The 22,497-nt window shown below is 43.7% G+C and overlaps 1 protein-coding gene across 3 annotated transcripts in view; it reads left to right on the forward strand.

The window, feature by feature from the left end:
- The window catches only part of gabrd (gamma-aminobutyric acid type A receptor subunit delta), a 159,767-nt gene that overhangs the window by 112,349 nt on the left and 24,921 nt on the right, over positions 1-22,497 (forward strand). For all 3 annotated transcript variants that reach the window (XM_059952438.1, XM_059952437.1, XM_059952439.1), the window contains 3 exons: positions 12,319-12,539; positions 16,289-16,371; positions 17,149-17,286. In XM_059952438.1, the coding sequence (XP_059808421.1) occupies positions 12,319-12,539; positions 16,289-16,371; positions 17,149-17,286 (442 nt within the window). The remainder of the gene's footprint in view (positions 1-12,318; positions 12,540-16,288; positions 16,372-17,148; positions 17,287-22,497) is intronic.

Genomic DNA, 22,497 nt, shown 5'->3' on the forward strand with positions numbered 1-22,497 from the left:
AGGGAAAACGAAATGGTGGACAAACTGAATAAGTATTTTGCATCAGTCTTCACTGTGGAAGACACTAGTAGTATCTTCTGGTGGAAGTTCTAAGTGTCAGGAGTCATGAAGTGTGTGCAGTTGTTATTACTAGGGAGAAGTCTCTTGAGAAAGTGAAAGATCTGACGGTAGATAAGTTACCTGGACCAGATAGTCTACAACCAGGGTTCTGAAAGAAATGCCTGAACAGATTGTGGAGGCATTAGTAATAACCTTTCAAGGATCAATTGATTCTGGCATGGTTCCAGAGAAATGGAAAATTGCAAATGTCACTCTAAGAAGGCGGGGAAGCAGAAGAAAGGAAATTATAGGCCAGTTAGTCTGAACTCAGTCATTGGGAAGATGCTGGAATTGATTGTTAAGGATGTAGTTTCAGAGTACTTGGAGGTACAAGCTAAAATAGGCCAAAGTCAGCATGGTCTCCCATAGGGAAAAATTTGCCTTACAACTCTGTTGGAATTCTTCGAAGAAATGACAAACAGGATAGACAAAGGAGAATCGGTGGATGTTGTGTACTTAGATTTTCAGAACGCCTTTGACAAGGTGCCACACATGAGCCCGCTTAAAAAGTTATGAGCCCATGCTATTACAGGAAAATTACTATCATTCATAGAGTATTACTGATTGGCAGGAGGCAAAAAGTGGGAATAAAGGGAGCCTTTTCTGGGTGGCTGCTACTGACTGGTGGTAATCCCCAGGGGTCTGCATTGGGACCACTTATTTTTACAGTATTTAGCAATAATTTTGATGATGGAATTAGAAACATAGAAACATAGAAAGCCTACAGCACAATACAGGCCCTTTAGCCCACAAAGTTCTGCCGAACATGTCCCTACCCTAGAAATTACTAGGCTTACCTATAGCCCTCTATTTTCCTAAGCTCCATGTACCTATCCAGAAGTCTCTTAAAAGACCCTCCACCACCACCATTGTTGCCAGCAGCCCATTCCACGCACTCACCACACTCTGAGTAAAAAACTTACCCCTAACATCTCCTTTGTACCTACTCACCAGCACCTTAAACCATTGTCCTCTTATGGCAGCCATCTCAGCCCTGGGAAAAAGCCTCTGACTATCCACACGATCAATGATCAATGCCTCTCAACATCTTATACATGTCTATCAGGTCACCTACCATCCTCCGTCACTCCAAGGAGAAAAGGCCGAGTTCACTCAACCTATTTTCATAAGGCATGCTCCCCAATCCAGGCAACACCCTTGTAAATCTCCTCTGCACCCTTTCTATGGCTTCCACATCCTTTCTGTAGTGAAGTAACCAGAACTGAGCACAGTACTCCAAGTGGGGTCTGACCAGGGTCCTATATAGCTGCAGCATTACCTCTTGGCTCCTAAATTCAATTCCACGATTGATGAAGGCCAATACACCATAAGCCTTCTTAACCATAGAATCAACCTGCGCAGCTGCTTTGAGAGTCCTATGAACTCAGACCCCAAGATGCCTCTGATCCTCCACACTGGCAAGAGTCTTAACATTAATACTATATTTTGCCATCATATTTGACCTACCAAAATGAACCACTTCACACTTATCTGGGTTGAACTCCATTTGCCATTTCTCAGCCCAGTTTTGCATCCTATCAATGTCCCGCTGTAATCTCTCACAGCCCAGCACACTATCCACAACATCTTTAACCTTTGTGTCAATGAACCAGATTTGATCAGGGACCTCGAGGTAAAGGAACCATTAGGAGGTAGTGACCATAATATGATATGTTTTAACCTACAATTTGAGAAGGAGATGGGAAAATCGGATGTGTCAGTATTACAGTTGAACAAAGAGAACTATGGAGCTATGAGGAAGGAGCTGGCCAAAGTTCAATGGAACAATACACTAGCAGGGAAGACAGTGGAACAACAATGGCAAGTATTTCTGGGAATAATGCAGAAGGTGCAGGATTGGTTCATTCCAAAGAGGAAGAAAGATCCTAAGGGGAGTAAGGGGCAGCAGCCGTGGCTGACGAGGGAAGTAAAGGGCAGTATAAAAATAAAAGAGAAGAAGTATAACATAGCAAAGATGAGCAGGAAACTGGAAGACTGGGAAGCTTTTAACGAGCAACAGAAGATAACAAAAAAGGCAATACGCCAAGAAAAAATGAGGTACGAAGGTAAACTAGCCAAGAATATAAAGGAGGATAGTAAAAGCTTCTTTCGGTATGTGAATAGCAAAAAATAGTTAAGACCAAAATTGGGCTATTCAAGACAGAAACGGGTGAATTTATTATGGGGAACAAGGAAATGGCAGATGAGTTGAACAGGTACTTTGGATCTGTCTTCACTAGGAAAGACACAAACAATCTCCTAGAAGTAATAATGGCCAAAGGAACTAGGGTAAAGGATGAACTGAAGGAAATTTATATTAGGAAAGAAACGGTGTTGGATAGACTGTTGAGTCTGAAGGCTGATAAGTCCCCGGGACCTAATGGTCTGCATCCCAGGGTACTTAAAGAGGTGGCTCTAGAAATTGTGGACGCATTGGTAATCAGTTTCCAATGTTCTATAGATTCAGGAACAGTTCCTGCTGATTGGAGGGTGGCTAATGTTGTCCCACTTTTCAAGAAAGGAGGGAGAGAGAAAACAGGGAATTATAGACCAGTTAGCCTAACGTCAGTGGTGGGAAAGATGCTGGAGTCAATTATAAAAGAGTTAATTACGACACATTTGGATAGCAGTAGAAGGATCAGTTCGAGTCAGCATGGATTTATGAAGGGAAAATCATGCTTGACTAATCTTCTGGAGTTTTGTGAGGATGTAACTATGAAAATGGACAAGGGAGAGCCAGTGGATGTAGTGTACCTGGACTTCCAGAAAGCTTTTGATAAAGTCCCACATAGGAGATTAGTGGGCAAAATTAGGGCACATGGTATTGGGGGCAGAGTACTGACATGGATTGAAAATTGGCTGGCTGACAGGAAGCAAAGAGTAGTCCCTTTCGGAATGGCAGGCTGTGGCCAGTGGGGGTTCCGCAAGGTTCGGTGCTGGGACCGCAGCTGTTTACAATATACATTAATGATTTAGATGAAGGGATTAAAAGTAACATTAGCAAATTTGCCAATGACACAAAGCTGGGTGGCAGTGTGAAATCTCAGGAGGATGTTATGAGAATGCAGGGTGACTTGGACAGGTTGGGTGAGGGGGCAAATGTATGGCAGATGCAGTTTAATGTGGATTAATATGAGGTTATTCACTTTGGTGGCAAGAACAGGAAGGCAGATAACTATCTAAATGGAGTCAAGTTAGGAAAAGGAGAAGTACAACGAGATCTAGGTGTTCTTGTACATCAGTCAATGAAAGCAAGCATGCAGGTACAGCAGGCAGTGAAGAAAGCTAATGGCATGCTGGCCTTTATAACAAGAGGAATTGAGTATAGGAGTAAAGAGGTCCTTCTGCAGCTGTACAGGGCCCTGATGAGACCCCACCTGGAGTACTGTGTGCAGTTTTGGTCTCCAAATTTGAGGAAGGACATTCTTGCTATTGAGGGAGTGCAGCGTAGGTTCACAAGGTTAATTCCTGGAATGGCAGGACTGTCATATGTTGAAAGATTGGAGCAACTGGGCTTGTATACACTAGAATTTAGAAGGATGAGAGGGGATCTGATTGAAACATATAAAATTATTAAGGGATTGGTCATGCTGGAGGCAGGAAGCATGTTCTCGCTGATGGGTGAGTCCAGAACTAGAGGCCACAGTTTAAGAATAAGGGGTAGGCTATTTAGAACAGAGATGCAGAAAAACTTTTTCACCCAGAGAGTGGTGGATATGTGGAATGCTCTGCCCCAGAAGGCAGTGGAGGCCAAGTCTCTGGATGCATTCAAGAGAGAGTTAGATAGAGCTCTTATAGATAGCGGGGTCAGGGGATATAGGGAGAGGGCAGGAACGGGGTACTGATTGTGTTTGAGCAGCCATGATCACCGCGAATGGCGGATGGCCTACACCTGCACCTATTGTCTATTGTGTCAACAGCAAACTTACTAACCCATCCCTCCACTTCCTCATCCAGGTCATTTATAAAAATCATGAAGAGTAAGGGTCGCAGAACAGATCCCTGAGGCACTCCACTGGTGACCAACCTCCATGCAGAATATGACCCATCTGCAACCACTCTGCCTTCTGTAAGCAAGCCAGTTCTGGATCCACAAAGCAATGTCCCCTTGGTTCCCATGCCTCATTTTCTCAATAAGCCTTGCATTGGGTACCTTATCAAATGCCTTGCTGATATCCATATACACTACATCTACTGCTCTTCCTTCATCAATGTGTTTAGTCACATCCACAAAAAAATTCAATCAGGCTCATAATGCACAACCTGCCTTTGACAAAGCCATGCTGACTATTCCTAATCATATTATACCTCTCCAAATTTTCATAAATCCTGCTTTTCAGGATTAACTTACCAACCACCAAAGTCAGACTCACTGGCCTATAATTTCCTGGGCTATCCCTACTCCCTTTCTTGAATAAGGGAACAACATCCGCAACCCTCCAATCCTCCGTAACCTCTCCCGTCCCCTTTGATGATGCAAAGATTATAGCCTGAGGCTCAGTAATCTCCTCTCTCGCCTCCCACAGTAGCCTGGGTATATCTCATCCAGTCCTGGTGACTTATCCAACTTGATGCTTTCCAAAAGCTCCAGCACATCCTCTTTCTTAATATCTACATGCTCAAGCTTTTCAGTCTGCTGCAAGTCATCACTACAATCACCAAGATCCTTTTCCATAATGAATACTGAAGTAAAGTATTCATTAAGTACCTCTGCTATTTCCTCTGGTTCCATACACACATTCCCACTGTCATGCTTGATAGGTCCTATTCTTTCATGTCTTATCCTCTTGTTCTCATATACTTATAGAATGATGGGGTTTTCCTCAATCCTGCCCACCAAGGCCTACTTATGGCCCCTTCTGGCTCTCCTAATTTCCTCCTTAAGCTCCTTCTTGTTAGCCTTATAATCTTCTAGATCTCTAACATTACATAGCTCTCTGAACCTGAGCTTCTAAAGCTTTTCTTTTCTTCTTGACTAGACTTATTACAGCCTTTGTACTCCATGGTTCCTGTACCTACCATAACTTCCCTGTCTCATTGGAACGTACCTATGCAGAACTCCCCACAAATATCCCCTGAACATTTGCCACATTTCTTCTGTACTTTAAGCTTCCAATTTCCTGCCTGATAGCCTCATAATTCCCCTTACTCCAATTAAATGCTTTTTTAACTTGTCTGTTCCTATCTCTCTCCAATGCTATTGTAAAGGAGATAGAATTATGATCACTGTCTCCAAAATGTTCTCCCACTGAGAGATCTGACACTTGACCAGGTTCATATCCCAATACAAAATCCAGTACAGCCTCTCCTCTTGTAGGCTTATCTACATACCGTGTCAAAAAACCTTCCTGAGCACACCTAACAAACTCCACCCCATCTAAACCCCTTGCTTTAGGGAGATGCCAATGGATATTTGGGAAATTATAATCTCCCATCATGACAATTCTGTTATTATTACACCTTTCCAGGATCTGTTTCACTATCTGCTCTTCGATATCCCTGTTACTATTGGGCAGCCTATAAAAAGCATCCAGTAAAGTTATTGACCCCTCCATAGGGGACAATCTCTCCATGGCCTCCACCTTTACTGCAGACATGACACTATCTCTGATCAACGGTGCCACGCCCCCACCTCTTTTGCCTCCCTCCCTGTCCTTTCTGAAGCATCTAAAACCCGGCACTTGAAGTAACCATTCCTGTCCCTGAGCCATCCAAGTCTCTGCAATGACAACCGTATCATATCTCCAAGTACTGATCCACACTTTAAGCTCATCCACTTTGTTCACAACACTCCTTGTGTTAAAATAGACACATCTCAAACTTTCGGTCTGAGTGTGCCCCTTAGCAAACCTCCCTGCCAGGATATTCTGGGATTCCCCCTGGGATCCCTGGGATTCAAGTGAAACCCGTCTTTTTTGTATAGGTTACACCTGCCCCAAAAGAGGTCCCAGTGATCCAGAAATCTGAATCCCTGCCCCCTGCTCAAATCCCTCAGCCACGCATTTATCCTCCACCTCATCCAGTTCCTATTCTCACCGTCACATGGCACAGGCAGTAATCCTGAGATTACTACCTTTGCGGTCCTGCTTCTCAACTTCCTTCCTAACTCCCTATAGTCTTTTTTCAGGACCTCTTCCCTTTTCCTACCTATGTCATTGTTCCACGATGTCTGGCTGTTCTCCCTCCCACTGCAGGATATCTTAGACGAGATCTGAAACATCCTGGACCCTGGCACCTAGGAGGCAAACTACCATCCAAGTTTCTTTCCTGCGTCCACAGAATCGTCTGTCTGACCCCCTAACTATAGAGTTCCCTATCATTACTACCTTCCTCTTCCTTTCCCTACCCTTCTGAGCCACAGGGCCAGACTCGGTGCCAGAGGCACAGCCACTGTTGCTTTCCCCAGGTAGGCTGACCCCCTAACAATACTCAAACAGGAGTATTTATTGTCAAGGGGTACAGCCACAGGGATTGATGGCTTTGTAGTCATGTTTGCATGCGATGCAATGATAGGTAGAGAAGCAGGTAACGTTGAGGAAGCAGGGAGGCTACAGAAAGACTCAAGGGGCCAAATGGCCTATTTCTGCTCCTATACCTTATGGTGACAGCAAACAATGCGACCAATAGTGTATCCTCCAGAAAGTACACAAAATTACTTCTTTTTCTTCTTTTAAAAGTTCTTTTTCTTTCAAATGCGAGTTTGCTTGTGTTGGGACCTGCAATCTACATTTTGGTGGTGTGTTTTTAGTATGATTGAGTGATCTGGCACTTTGCTGTCTCCAAGAGGTTTTATGAGGCTTCGAGCAAAGGGTGCAGCCTTGAGGTCAAGAAGCTTGGAGTCAGGGTGCGAGCCAATGATTAATTCTATTTTTCAGTAATCTCAATGATTAAAGCACCAAGGAAGATTGAAATCATCGAGGAGTAGGCATAAGGCGAGAGGGTGTTCAGCACCATCTACAAGCTTTTCTCTCGCTGCTGCTGGAGGAAGATGTCTGTGTACAGCAGTTCCTCTCTCCCTCACACTTGCTGCTCTGGAAGGAAGATCTCTGCATTCAAAAGATACAGGAGCAGAATTAGGCCATCTGGCCTATCAAGTCTGCTCTTCCATTCAATCATGGCTGATCCTTTTTTTTTAATCTCCTCCTCAACCCCAGTTCCCGGCCTTCTCCTTGTAATTTTTGATGCTGTCTAGTCAAGAACCTATCGATCTCTGCCTTACATACACTCAACAACCTGGCCTCCACCGCTGCACATGGCAACAAATTCCACAAATTCACCACCCTTTGGCTAAAGAAATTTCTCTGCATCTCTGTTTTGAAACGGCGCCCCTATATCCTGAGGCTGTGCCTAAACCCTCCCACCATGGGAAACATTCTTTCCATGTCTACTATGTCTACTCTTTCAACATTAAAAAGGTTTCAATGAGATTCTCCCCCCCCCACACCATTCTTCTGAATTCCAGCAAATACAGACACAGAGCCATTAAACGTTCCACATATGATAACCCTTTCATTCCTGAAATCATCCTTGTGAACCTCCCCTGGACCCTCTCCAATGCCAGCACATCTTTTCTAAGATGAGGGGCCCAAAGCTGTTCAGAATACTCAAGGTGAGGCCTCACCAGTGTCTTATAAAGCCTCAGCATCACATTCTTGCTTTTGTATTCTAGACCTCTTGAAATGAATGCTAATGTGGCATTTGCTTTCTGCACCATCAACTCAATCTGCAAGTTAACCTTCAGGGTGTTCTGCACGAGGACTCCCAAGACACACTGCATCTCAGATTCCTGGATTTTCTCCCCATTTAGAAAATAGTCCTCACATTTATTTCTACTACCAAAGTGCATGACCATGCATTTTCCAACATGGTATTTCATTTACCACTTTCCTACCCATTCTTGTAATCTGTCTAAGTCTACATCCTACCGATTTCCTCAACACTACCTGCCCCTCCACCAATCTTCATATCGTCTGCAAACTTGGCAACAAAGCCATCTATTCCATCTTCTGAATCATTTATTTACAGCATAAAAAGAAATGGTCCCAACACCGACCCCTGCAGAACACCACTAGTCACTGGCAGCCAACCCGACAAGGATCCTTTTATTCCCATTCCCTGTCTCCTACTAATCAGCTAATGTTCTAACCATGTTAGTAACTTTCCTGTAATACCATGGGCTCTTAACTTGCTAAGCAGCCTCATGTGTGGCACTTTGTCAAAGGTCTCCTGAAAGTCCAAATACACAACATCCACTGTAACCCCTGTAATCTCTTCAAAGAATTCCAACAGATTTGTCAGGTAGGATTTTTCCTGAATGAAACCATGCTGAATTTGTACTATCTTGTCTTATGTCACCAAGTATTCCATCACCTCATCCTTAAAAATTGACTCAAACATCTCCCCAACCACTGAGATCAGGCTAACTGGTCTATGATTTCCTTTCTGCTGCCTTCCTCCTTTTTTAAAGAGTGGAGTAACATTTTCAATTTCCCAGTCCTCTGGCATCATGTCAGAGTCCAATGATTTTTGAAGGATCATTTCTAATGCCACCACAATCTCTAACAATAACTCTTTCAGAACCCTAGTGTGCAGTTCTTATGTGACTTATGTACCTTTATGTACCTTTAGGTCTTACAACTTTTTGAGCACCTTCTCTTTTGTAACAGTAACTGCATCCACTTATCTTCCTTCACACACTGTAACATCAGGCATACTGCTAGTTTCTTCCATAGGTAAGCCTGACGCAAAATACTCATTTAGTTCATTAGCTATCTTCTTGTCCCCCGTTATTATTTCTCCTGCCTCATTTTCTAGCAGTCCTATATCTACTCTCATTTCTCTTTTATTTTTAACATACTTGAAAAAACTTCTACTATTCACTTTGATATTATTTGCTAGAAAATATTTCATTTTTTCCCTTCTAATGATTTTTTTTTAGTTGCTCTTTGTAGGTTTTCAAAAACTTTCCAATCCTCTATCTTCCCACTAATTTTTGTTTTGTTGTGTGCCCTTCCTTTTGTTTTTACAGTAGCTTTGACTTCCCTTGTCAGCCATGGTTGTACTATTTTACCATTTGAGTATTTCTTCATTTTTTGGAATACGCATGTCCTGCATTTTCCTCATTTTGCCCAGAAATGCACGCCATTGTTGCTCTGCTCACATCCTTGCCAGAAGCTACTTCTAATTTACTTTGGCCAGCTCCTCTCTCATACCACTGTAATTTTCCTTACTCCAGTGAAAAACTGCTACAAATGGTCTCTCTCTCTCTCTCCCCCTTTCTCTTCTTCTCTTTCTCTCCCCCCACCCCATGCTGTCAGAGGATGGTGCCTGAGTTCAGGGTCTGTGGTTTGTGAATTGGATTCTGTAATTCACATTATCATGTGTTCCTGGTTTTGGTTACTTTTTTTGTTGGTATTTTGGCCAGTTTTGAATTGGGTGGCCTGCAGATAATATGCACTCTGAACAGAATACGCCTGTACTCTTTCGATTTTCTGTTTTATATTCTGTGTTTTTCGCTCGTTTATTTTTGTTGCCATTTTCGCAATTCTTTTTTTTCACATGGGACGTGATTTGATGCTTTTCTCAGAATGGGTTCCAAGGTTTTCTTTGCTTCATTGTTCTCTGTGAGAAAACGAATCTCAGGATTGCATACTGCATACATAATTTGAAAATAAATATACAGTACTTTGAATTTTTGGTCTTATGGTCTTATAGATTGATTGTATGACTATGAAGTGACACTGGGCACAGACGTGTCTGTACATAAGGAGGTGTCGGAAATGGACCAGGTAAATTTGAGGGCAGGGTGAAAGTTGGAGGCAAAGTTAATGAAGTCAACGAGCTCAGCATGCGTGCAGGAGGCAGCGCCAATGCAGTCATCGATGTAGCAAAGGAAAAGAGGGAAATGGATACCCGTATAGACTTGGAACATGGACTGTTCCACAACTTTCCTTCAACTTTCACCCTGCCCTCAAATTTACCTGGTCCATTTCCGACACCTCCCTCCCCTTTCTTGATCTTTCTGTCTCCATCTCTGGAGACGGCTTATCTACTGACATCTACTATAAGCTTACAGACTCTCACAGCCACCTGGACTATTCCTCTTCCCACCCTGTCTCTTGCAAAAAGGCTATCCCTTTCTCGCAATTCCTCTGTCTCTGCCGCATCTGCTCTCAGGATGAGGCTTTTCATTTCAAGACGAAGGAGATGTCTTCCTTTTTTAAACAAAGGGGCTTCCCTTCTTCCACCATCAACCCTGCTCTCAAATGCATCTCTCCCATTTCCCGCACATCTGCCCTCACCCCATCCACCCACCACCCCACCCGGGATAGGGTTCCCCTTGTCCTTACCTACCACCCCACCAGCCTCTAGGTCCAACGTATAATTCTCTGTAACTTCCGCCACCTCCAATGGGATCCCATTACCAAGCACATCTTTACCTCCCCCCCCCCCCCGCCTTTCTGCTTCCCGCAGGGATCACTCCCTACGCGATTCCCTTGTCCACTCGTCCCCCCCATCCCTTCCCACCGATCTCCCTCCTGGCACTTATCCTTGTAAACGGAACAAGTGCTACACCTGCCCTTACACCTCCTCCCTCACCACCATTCAGGGCCCCAGACAGTCCTTCCAGGTGAGGTGACACTTCACCTGTGAGTCGGCTGGTGTGGTATACTGCGTTCGGTGCTCCCGGTGTGGCCTTTTATATATTGGTGAGACCCAACGCAGACTGGGAGACCGTTTTGCTGAACACCTACGCTTAGTCCGCCAGAGAAAGCAGGATCTCCCAGTCGCCACACATTTTAATTCCACGTCCCATTCTCATTCTGATATGTCTATCCATGGCCTCCTCTACTGTCAAAATGAATCCAAACTCAGTTTGGAGGAACAACACCTTATATACCGGCTGGGTAGCCTCCAACCTGATGGCATGAACTTTGACTTCTCTAACTTCCGTTAATGCCCCTCCTCCCCTTCTTATCCCATCCTGACATATTTAGTTGTTTGATTTTTTTTCTCTCTCTCTGCCCATCACTCTGCCTGTTCTCCATCTCCCTCTGGTGCTCCCCTCGTCCTTTCTTTCTCCTGAGGCCTCCCATCCCACAATCCTTTCCCTTCTCCAGCTCTGTATCACTTTCGCCAATCACCTTTCCAGTTCTTAGCTTCATCCCACCCCCTCCCCCCACTACTTTCAAATCTCTTACTATCTTCCCTTTCAGTTAGACCTGACGAAGGGTCTCGGCCCGAAACGTCGACAGTGCTTCTCCTTATAGATGCTGCCCGGCCTGCTATGTTCCACCAGCATTTTGTGTGTGTTGTTTGAATTTCCAGCATCTGCAGATTTCCTCATGTTTCCTGTTAAATCTCTCCTGTGCCTTCTCTAAAGTTTCCACATCCTTGCTTTAATGAGGGGACCAGAACTGAACACAATGCTGCAAGTTTGCATATTTTCTATGGAAATTATTCTAGCTCTACAGTGACATTAATTCACTGGAGTGGGCACCTGGATAGTGATGGTAGAGAATGGCCAGGGCTGTAACTTATTGGTCCATGTTGTCCTTTACATGAACGTAAATAGAGTTAAGGGAAATAAACAGCTCATAAAGTTTGTACTCTGCCAAACGGAAATCCGTAAATCTGAATGTTAATTGCCTAAAGCTGTAAAGGAGTAGAAAACCAGGCTGAGAAGTAGAAATGCCCCTTGAAGTGCACCACGGCAGTGTAGCAGTTAGTATGACGCTATTCCAGCTGAATGCTTTGGAATTCGGCGTTCATTTCTAACACAGTGTTTTAAGGAATTTGTATGTCCTCCGGTGTGCACATAGATTTACTCCAGGTGCTCTGGTTTCCTCCCACAGTCCCAAAAGAGATGGGTTAATAGGTTAATTGGTTATTGTAAATTGCCCTGTGATCAGGCTAGGGTTAAACATTGTAGGCAAGATGCTGGGTAGTGTGGTTTGTTGGGCCAGAAGACAGACAGACAGACAGACAGACATACTTTATTGATCCCGAGGGAAATTGGGTTTCATTACAATCGCACCAACCAAGAATAGTGTAGAAATATAGCAATATAAAACCATAAATAATTAAATAATAATAAGTAAATTATTCCAAGTGGAAATAAGTCCAGGACCAGCTTATCTGTTCTGCACCATATCTCTAAATGCATAAATAAATAAACAAACAAATAAATAAATAACGTTTTTCTCCACTGTTTGGCAGGAGTACACAATGACAGTTTTCTTGCGTCAGATTTGGAAAGATGAACGTCTCTCATACAATCACACAAACAAGACTCTTGGACTGGACAGTCGTTTTGTGGATAAGCTGTGGTTACCAGACACGTACATTGTGAACGCAAAGTCAGCTTGGTTTCATGATGTTACCGTTGAAAACAAACTCATCAGGCTTCAACCAGACGGAGTCATCCTCTACAGTATCAGGTTCAATTGAATGTGCTAAAGGGAGATATCTGTGTAATATTATAAATACATTATTGTGTTTTCAAATAATACTAAGGTCTTTGGGAATGAATATCTGAATTTGTGTGCAGGCACATTGTCTATGATTCTGACCAGTTTAAGACTGGGAAATGGTGAAGGAAAGAATGAAGTTTACATAGAACATAGAAGAGTACAGCACAGTACAGGCCCTTCGGCCCACAATGTTGCGCCGACCCTTAAACCCTGCCTCCCATATAACCCCCCCCCCACCTTAAATTCCTCCATATACCTGTCTAATAGTCTCTAAATTTCACTAGTATATCTGCCTCCACCATTGACTCAGGCAGTGCATTCCACGCACCAACCACTCTCTGACTAAAAAACCTTCCTCTAATATCCCCCTTGAATTTCCCACCCCTTACCTTAAAGCCATGTCCTCTTGTACTGAGCAGCGGTGCCCTGGGGAAAGGCGCTAGCTGTCTATCTATTCCTCTTAATATCTTTTATACCTCTATCATGTCTCCTCTCATCCTCCTCCTCTCCAAAGAGTAAAGCCCTATCTCCCTTAATCTCTGATCATAATGCATACTCTCTAAACCAGGCAGCATCCTGGTAAATCTGCTCTGTACCCTTTCCAATGTTTCCACATCCTTCCTACAGTGAGGCGACCAGAACTGGACACAGTATTCCAAGTGTGGCCTAACCAGAGTTTTATAGAGCTGCATCATTACCTTGCTACTCTTAAACTCTATCCCTCAACTTATGAAAATTAACACCCCATAAGTTTTCTTAACTACCCTATCTACCTGTGAGGCAACTTTCAGGGATCTGTGGATGTATCCCCAGATCCCTCTGCTCCTCCACACTACCAAGTGTCCTACCATTTACTTTGTACTCTGCCTTGGAGTTTGTCCTTCCAAACTGAATCATCTCACACTTCTCTGGGTTGAATTCCACCTGCCAATTCTCAGCCCATTTCTGCATCCTATCAATCTCTCTCTGCAATCTTCGACAATTCTCTACACTATCCACAACACCACCAACCTTTGTGTCGTCTGCAAACTTGCTAAGCCACCTTCTACCCCCTCATCCAGATCATTAATAAAAATCACAAAAAGTGGAGGTCCCAAAACCCATCCTTATGGAACACCACTAGTCACAACCCTCCAATCCGAATGCACTCCCTCCACCATGACCCTCTGCTTTCTGCAGGCAAGCCAATTTTGAATCCAGCTGGCCAAACTTCCCTGGATCCCATGCCTTCTGACTTTCTCAATAAGCCTACCATGTGGAGCCTTATAAAATGCCTTACCAAAATCCATGTAGATCACATCCAGTGCACTACTCTCATCTATATGCCTGGTCATCTCCTCAAAGAACTCTATCTGGCTTGTTAGACATGATCTGCCCTTCACAAAGCCATGCTGACTGTCCCTGATCAGACCATGATTCTCTAAATGCCCATAGATCCTATCTCTAAGAATCTTTTCCAACAGCTTTCCCACCACAGATGTAAGGCTCACTGGTCTATAATTACCCGGACTATTCCTACTACCTTTTTTGAACAAGGGGACAACATTCCCCTCCCTCCAATCCTCCGGTACCATTCCCGTAGACAACAAGGACATAAAGATCCTACCCAGAGGCTCAGCAATCTCTTCCCTCGCCTCATGGAGCAGCCTGGGGAATATTCCGTCAGACCCGGGTGACCTACCTGTCCTAATGTATTTTAACAACTCCAACACCTCAGCTGTGGAGGCCCAATCATCGAGGGTGTTTAAGGAGGAGATTGATAGGTATCTAATTAGTCAAGGTATCAAGGGATATGGGGAAAAAGCCAGAAATTTGAACTAGATGGGAGAATAATTTAGCTCATGGTGGAGTGGCAGAGCAGCCTCAATGGGCCGAATGGCCTACTTCTGCTCCTTTGTCTTGTGATCTTGTGATCCTGTGACCTCCTCTCCTTTAACTAGCTTTATTCATCACATGTACATCGAAATATGTCATTTGCATCAAATCAAATCAGCAACGATTGTACTGGGGACAGCCCACAACTAATACGACGATTCTGGCATCAACCTATCACACACACAACTCACTTACCCTAAAGTGTACTTTCTTGGAATGTGGGAAGAAACAGGAACACCGAGAGGAAACCTTCACAGTTAATGGGAGCCTAATTCAGTTGATGTTCTGATTATAAATTATGAATTATGAAAATTTATACACAACTGTCTCCATTGCTATTAGAACCATAGAACCATAGAACATTACAGCACAGGAACAGGCCTTTTGGCTCTTCTTTGCTGTGCCGAACCATTTTTCTGCCTAATCCCACTGACCTGCACCTGGACCATATCCCTCCAAACCCCTCTCATTCATATACCTGTCCAAGTTTTTCTTAAATGTTAAAAATGAGCCCGCATTTACCACTTCATCTGGCAGCTCATTGCACACTCCCACCACTCTCTGTGTGAAGAAGCCCCCCCCCCAATGTTCCCTTTAAACTTTTCCCCCTTCACCCTTAACCCATGTCCCTGGTTTTTTTCTCCCCTATCCTCAGTGGAAAAAGCCTGCTTGCATTCACTCTATCTATACACATCGTAATTTTATATACCTCTATCAAGTCTCTCCTCATTTTTCTATGTTCCAGGGAATAAAGTCCTAACCTATTCAACCTTTCTCTGTAACTCAGTTTCTCAAGTCCCGGCAACATCCTTGTAAACCTTCTCTGCACTCTTTCAACCTTATTATATTGTTGGGTAATTCACCACTGTACAACCACAGGAAACTTATGCTGTGTAATGTACAGATATATCAGGCTGACAAGGTATCATTTCAAATGCCCTGTCGCATTAAGTCCACACAATTTTCTGCCCACGGACATTTTTTGACTTTAATTGCAAGATAGTCGGTGCTTGTTCTTTAAGGTTGTCATAGTCCAAGATTGGTGTAGCGGACAGATAGTGGGTTTAAGCTCCCACTACCTATTAAATGCTTCCAGTGGCATGCATCTCAAATAGCCTCCAACAACCAAGTTCAGTTCCTGACTTTCACATGCGGCTTGGTTACTAACCTGGTGGAAGTGTTTCTACTGACTGGAGAATCAGCAAAAGCAGATAATTTAAAAACAGTCACTCTAGGCAGATAGGGCTTGTCAAACATGTTTGGTATTTCATCTAAGTGAAGATCTGAAATATCCGTGCCTTGCAGCTGTACCCATTCATGGAGAAGGCTTTGGGAGTAAACCCCCAAGGAAAAATCCAGAGTTGGCGTCCCTAAGGCAGCCCTATGTGGAGTTCAATAGCAACTGGCAAATCCTGCAATACCCCTGGTTCCAAATTGTATCAGTGTCCGCTGTTCTTTTGGAATCATCAGCTGTATGATGACGGGGTTGTGGGGGGGGGGGGCCGGGGTGGTTGCTGCTGGATGGAGAACAGCGTGCTCTCCTTATCACACTGCCCAGGCTTGTTTACTAGCTTGGGTATCATGTAAATAGCTATAACACAAAATCCATGGTTGACCCCGACCAACTGAGTCCCTCAATTGGTACTGGTCCTGAAAGACAGTAGGCTGGATGCTGCTTGAATATTTGCAGATTCAAGTTTGGTTTTAAAGTGTGATCATTTGAATTTGTTATCTTAATTGGGGTTGATTTACAAATTTCTAAGCAGATGCCACTTTGGAATAGCTGTAATGAATCACTGTTTGGAACTTGTCATCTAATCTGGACACCATTCCTTTGGTAGAATTACTTCCACAGTTGCTTGTGACATGGATCTCACCAAGTACCCAATGGATGAGCAAGAATGCATGCTGGATCTTGAGAGCTGTGAGTTTACTTTATAACTATGCACTATCCTTTCCTTCTGGATTTATGTTCCTTGGCCAAAAGGTCTGAAGGTGCTGAGTGGGGTGGTGAATTGTGTGGTGGATGCAGGGAACCTTCAAGGGAACAAAAACAGGCTGAGTAAATAGACAAGGATATTGCAAGGGCAATCAGAATCAGAATCAACTTTAATATCATTGGCATATGTTGTGAAATTTCTTGTTTTGTGGCAGTGGCAGTACGTTGCAATACATAATAAAAAACTATAAATTACAATAAGTAATGCAAAAGAGAGTAAGAAAATATAGCGAGATAGTGTTCATGGGTTCATTGTCCATTCAGAAATCTGATGGTCGAGGGGAAGAAGCTGTTCCTGAAATGTTGAGTGTGTGCCTTCAGGCAACTGTACTTCCTCCTTGATAGTAGCAATGAGCAGAGGGCATGTCCTGGGAGATGGGATCCTCAATGCTGGATGCCGTCTTCTTGAGGCATCACCTTTTGAAGGTGTCCTCAATGGTGGGAAGGTAGTGCCCATGATAGAGATGGCAGAGTTTACACCTTTCTGCAGCTTTTTCCAATCCTGTGCAGTGGCCCTTCCATACCAGACAGTGATGCAACTAGTTACAATGATCTCCATGGTACATCTGTAGAAATTTGTGAGATTCTTTGATTACGTACTAAGTCTACTCAAACTTCCAATAACATATAACCGCTGTTGTGCCTTCTTTGTAATTACATCAATATGTTGGATTCAGGATAGATGCTTCTTCATTTTTCCAGATGGCTATTCAGCAGAAGATATTGTCTATCGATGGTCAGACAATCAGGATCAGATACATGGACTGGACCAAATCCAGCTGGCTCAGTTTACAATAACCAACTACTATTTTGTTACTGAAATGATGAATTTCAAATCAGGTAAGTGACATTTTCAACAAGACCGACATCTTGGCAGCTCAGTAAAGTTCAAGGATGAACATGCATCTCTGGCACTAGGGCCACATGGGTATTGTGGTCACTCCTCATGATGTCTGCATTGGATACATGCTGCAGAAATTATATAATGTGGGTCTAACATGATAACAATGTTCAAAGTAAATTTATTATCAAAGTATGTAGAGTAATATGGTGATAGAAAAGTACAACACAGAAACAGGCCCTTTGGGTCATCTGGTCTGTGCCAAACAATTTTAACTGCCTTTTTCCATCAACCTGCACAGGGACTAGAGCCCTCCATACCATCCATGTACGGTACCCATCCAAACTTCTCTTAAATATTGAAATCAAGCTCGCATGTATCACTTGTCCTGGCAGCTTGTTCTACACTCTCATAACCTTCTTATTCTCCTTAAACCTTTTACATTTCACACTTGCCCCCTCACTGGACCCCCTGCAGTTTGCGTACCGTCCCAACCGTTCAACAGACAACGCCATTGCCATCACCCTCCACCCGGCCCTAACCCACCTGGACAAAAAAGACACGTACATTCGAATGCTGTTCATAGACTTCAGTTCAGCATTCAACACAATCATCCCTCAGAAACTGATTGGAAAGCTGAGCCTACTGGGCCCGAACACCTCCCTCTGCAACTGGATACTAGACCTCCTGACTAGGAGACCTCAGTCAGTCCAGATTGGAGGCAACATCTGCAACACCATCACACTGAGCACAGGGGTCCCCCAGGGCTGTGTGCTCAGTCCACTGCTGTTCACTCTACTGACCCATGACTGTGCTGCAACACACAGCTCGAACCACATCATCAAGTTTGCTGATGTACAGAGAGGAGGTGCAGTGGCTAATGGACTGGTGCAGAGCCAACAACCTGTCTCTGAATGTGATCAAAACAAAAGAGATGGTTGTTGACTTCAGGAGGGCATGGAGCGAGCACTTCCCACTGAACATCGACAGCTCCTTGGTAGAGATCATTAAGAGCACCAAATTTCTTGGTGTTCACCTGGTGGAGAATCTCACCCAGTCTCTCAACACCAGCTCTACAGCAAAGAAAGCCCAGCAGCATCTCAACTTTCTGCGAAGGCTGAGGGAAGTCCATCTCCCACTCCCCATCCTCATCATTCTACAGGGGCTGTATTGAGAGCATCCTGAGCAGCTGCATCACTGCCTGGTACGGAAATTGCACCATCTCGGATTGCAAGACCCTGCAGCAGATAGTGAGGTCAGCTGAGAAGATCATCGAGGTCTCTCTTCCCACCATTACGGACATTTACACTACACACTGCATCCGCAAAGCAAACAGCATTATGAAGGACCTCATGCACCCCTCATACAAACTCCTCTTCCTCCTGCCATCTGGGAAAAGGCACCGAAGCTCTCACGACCAGACTATGTAAGGGTTTCTTTCCCCAAGCTATCAGACTCCTCAATACCCAGAGCCTGGACTGAACACCAACTTACTGCCCTCTACTGTGCCTATTGTCTTGTTTATGATTTATTGTAATGCCTGCACTGTTTTCTGCACTTTATGCAGTCCTGGGTAGATCTGTAGTCTAGTGTAGTTTTTTTCTGTGTTGTTTTCATGTAATTCAGTGTAGTTTTTGTGCTGTTTCATGTAGCACCATGGTCCTGAAAAAAGTCTCGTTTGTACTGTGTACTGTACCAGCAGTTATGGTCAAAATGACAATAAAAAGTGATTTGACTTGACTTGATTTAACCCATAACTTCCATTTGTAGAGCCACCCAACCTCAGTGGAAAATGCCTGCTTGCATTTACCTTAGCTATACCCCTCATAATTTTTTCGCATCTCTGTTCTGAATGAGCGCCCTGCAATCTTCAAGTCATGTCCTCTCGTACTAGACTCCCCCACCATGAGAAACAACTTTGCCACATCCACTCTGTCCATGCCTTTCAACATTCGAAATGTTTCTATGAGGTCCCCCCTCATTCTTCTAAACTCCAAGGAGTACAGTCCAAGAGCAGTCCTCATTCCCAGAATCATTCTAGTAAATCTTCTCTGAACCCTCTCCAATGTCAGCACATCCTTTCTTAAATAAGGAGCCCAAAACTGCACACAGTATTCCAAGCAAGGTCTTACCAGTGCCTTATAGAGCTTCAACATCGCATCCCTGCTCCTATACTCTATTCCTCTAGAAATGAATGCTAACATTGCATTCGCCTTCTTCACCACCGACTCAGCCTGGAGGTTAACCTTAAGGGTATCCTGCACAAGGACTCCCAAGTCCTGTTGCATCTCAGAACTTTGAATTCTCTCCCCACTTAACTAATAGTCTGCCCGTTTACTTCTTCTACCAAAGTGCATGACCGTACACTTTCCGACATTGTAATTCATTTGCCACTTCTTTGCCCATTCCCCCAATCTATCCAAGTCTCTCTGCAGACTCTCTGTTTCCTCAGCACTACCGGCCCCTCCACCTATCTTTGTATCATCAGCAAACTTAGCCTCAAAACTATCTATTCCATAATCCAAATCGTTGATATACAACTTAAAAAGAAGCGGCCCCAACATGGATCCCTGTGGAACACCATTGGTAACCGGCAGCCAACCAAAATGGGATCCCTTTATTCCCACTCTCTGTTGCCTGCCAATCAACCAACACTCTATCCACGTATGTAACTTCCCTGTAATTCCATGGGCTCTTATCTTGTTTAGCAGCCTCTTGTGTGGCACCTTGTCAAAGGACTTCTGAAAATCCAAATACGCAACATCCTCTGCATCTCACTTGTCTAGGCTACTTGTAATTTCCTCAAAAGATTGCACTAGGTTTGTCAGGCAGGATTTTCCTTTAAGGAAACCATGCTGAGTCTTGCCTATCTTGTCATATACCTCCAGATACTCAGTAACCTCATCCTTGACAATCGACTCCAGCAACTTCCCACCCACCAATGTCAAGCTAACAGGTCTATAATTTCCTTTTTGCTTCCTTGCCTCATTCTTAAATAGCAATTTTCCAGTCCTCCGGAACCAGGCCAGACAAGTTTAATACAGACAAGTGTGAGGTATTGCACTTTGGAAGGAAAAACCAAGGTAGAACATACAAGGTAAATGGTAGGGCACTGAGGAGTGCAGTCGAACAGAGGGATCTGGGAATACAGATACAAAATTCCCTAAAAGTGGTGTCACAGGTAGATAGGGTAGTAAAGAGAGCTTTGAGTACATTGGCCTTTATAAATCTAAGTATTGAGTATAATAGTAGGAATGTTATGGTGAGGTTGTATAAGGCACTGGTGAGGTCAAATTTGGAGTATTGTGTGCAGTTTTGGTCACCGAATTACAGGAAGGATATTAATAAGGTTGAAAGAGTGTAGAGAAGGTCTACAAGAATGTTGCCGGGACTTGACAAACTGAGTTACAGAGAAAGGTTGAATAGGTTAGGACTTTATTCCCTGGAGTGTAGAAGAATGAGGAGAGATTTGATAGAGGTATATATGGGTATAGATAGAGTGAATGCAAGCAGGTTTTCTTCCACTGAGGCGAGGGAGAAAAAAACCCAGAGGACATGGGTTAAGGGTAAAGGGGGAAAAGTTTAAAGGGAACATTGGGGGGGGGGGCTTCTTCACACAGAGAGTGGTGGGAGTGTGGAATGAGCCACCAGATTAAGTGGTAAATGCAGGCTCACTTTCAACATTTAAGAAAAACTTGGACAGGTATATGGGTGATTGGTGCATGGAAGGATATGGTCCAGGTGCAGATCAGTGGGACTAGGCAGAAAATTGGTTCGGCACAGCCTAGAAAGGCCAACAGGCCTGTTTCTGTGTTGTAATGTTCTATGGTTTATATAACTTCAAAATAACATCCCACCTCCTGTACTCAGTACTTTGATTTATGAAAGCCAATGTTCCAAAAACTACCTTTATGACCATAACAATCTGTGATGCTACTTTCAATGAATTATGGACTCATATTCCCAGATGCCTTTGTTCTACTGCTCTCTTCAGTGCCCTACCATTCACTGTGCATGACCAATGCAGGTCGGTCCTACTGTATTGCAACACGTCACACTTGTCTACATTAAATTACATCTGCCATTTTTAGTCCACCGGCCTATAATTTCCTGTTAGGTTTTTAGAGGCTCTCTTAAACAGCAGAATAACACTGTCTATCCTTCAAAAATCTGGCACATCACCTATTGCTGAGGATTATTTAAATACCTCTGCTAGGACCCCAGCAATTCTTGTATTTGCCTCCCATAGGGTCCAAGGGAACACCTTGCCAGGCCCTGGGGATTTATCCACACTAATTTGCCTCAAGACAGTGAACATCTCCTCCTCTGTAATCTGCATATAGAGCCCACAAAATTGACGCTGCTTTGCCTCACTTCTGTAGATTCTGTGTCCGTCTCCTGAGTAAATACAGATACAAAAAATCCATTTAATCCACGTTAAATATAGCCCCATTTAACATGGTTGTACCTTTCTTATTATTCAATGCCACCCATATAGCCTCATTCTACGAATTCTCCAGTATGTCTTGTTGGAGCATTGGTGTGACATTTCCTTGATTCGTAACGTTACTTCTCCTTTAATCCCTCCCTCCCTCTGTCACGTCTAAAACAACGGAACCCCAGGCTATTGAGCTAAAAGTCCTACCCCTACTACCCCTACCAAGTCTCACTAAAGGCTACAGTATCATAATTTCAGGTGTTGATCCATGCCCTGAGATCACTTGCCTTTCCTACAATACTTCCTGCATTGAAATATATGCAGCTCAGTATACGAGTCGGACCATGCTCAACTTTTTGATTCCTGACTTTGTCTGAGATCTTAACAACATCAGTCTTCACAATCTCTCCACTAACTACTCTGGCACTCTGGTTCCCATTCCCCTGCAACTCTAGTTTATATGTCACCATATATTACCCTGAGATTGAGCAAGCATTTTCAGTATAGGAAATAAATACAATAGAATCAATGAAAAACTACACACAATGACTGACAAACAGCCAGTGTGCAAAAAATGACAAACTGCAAATGCAAAACAAAACAAATAATAGAAGCATACACACATACATAGTTGTGGAATCAGTTCAGTGTTGGGGTGAGTTGATCCCTTCTGGTTCAAGAGCCTGATGGTTGAAGGATAATAACAGTTCCTGAACCTTGTGGTGTGAGTCCTGAGGCTCCGACAGCAGATAATGAGGATTGGAATATAAGA

The sequence above is a fragment of the Hypanus sabinus genome, chromosome 27 (genome assembly GCF_030144855.1).
Source record: "Hypanus sabinus isolate sHypSab1 chromosome 27, sHypSab1.hap1, whole genome shotgun sequence".
Classification (NCBI taxonomy): Eukaryota; Metazoa; Chordata; class Chondrichthyes; order Myliobatiformes; family Dasyatidae; genus Hypanus; species Hypanus sabinus.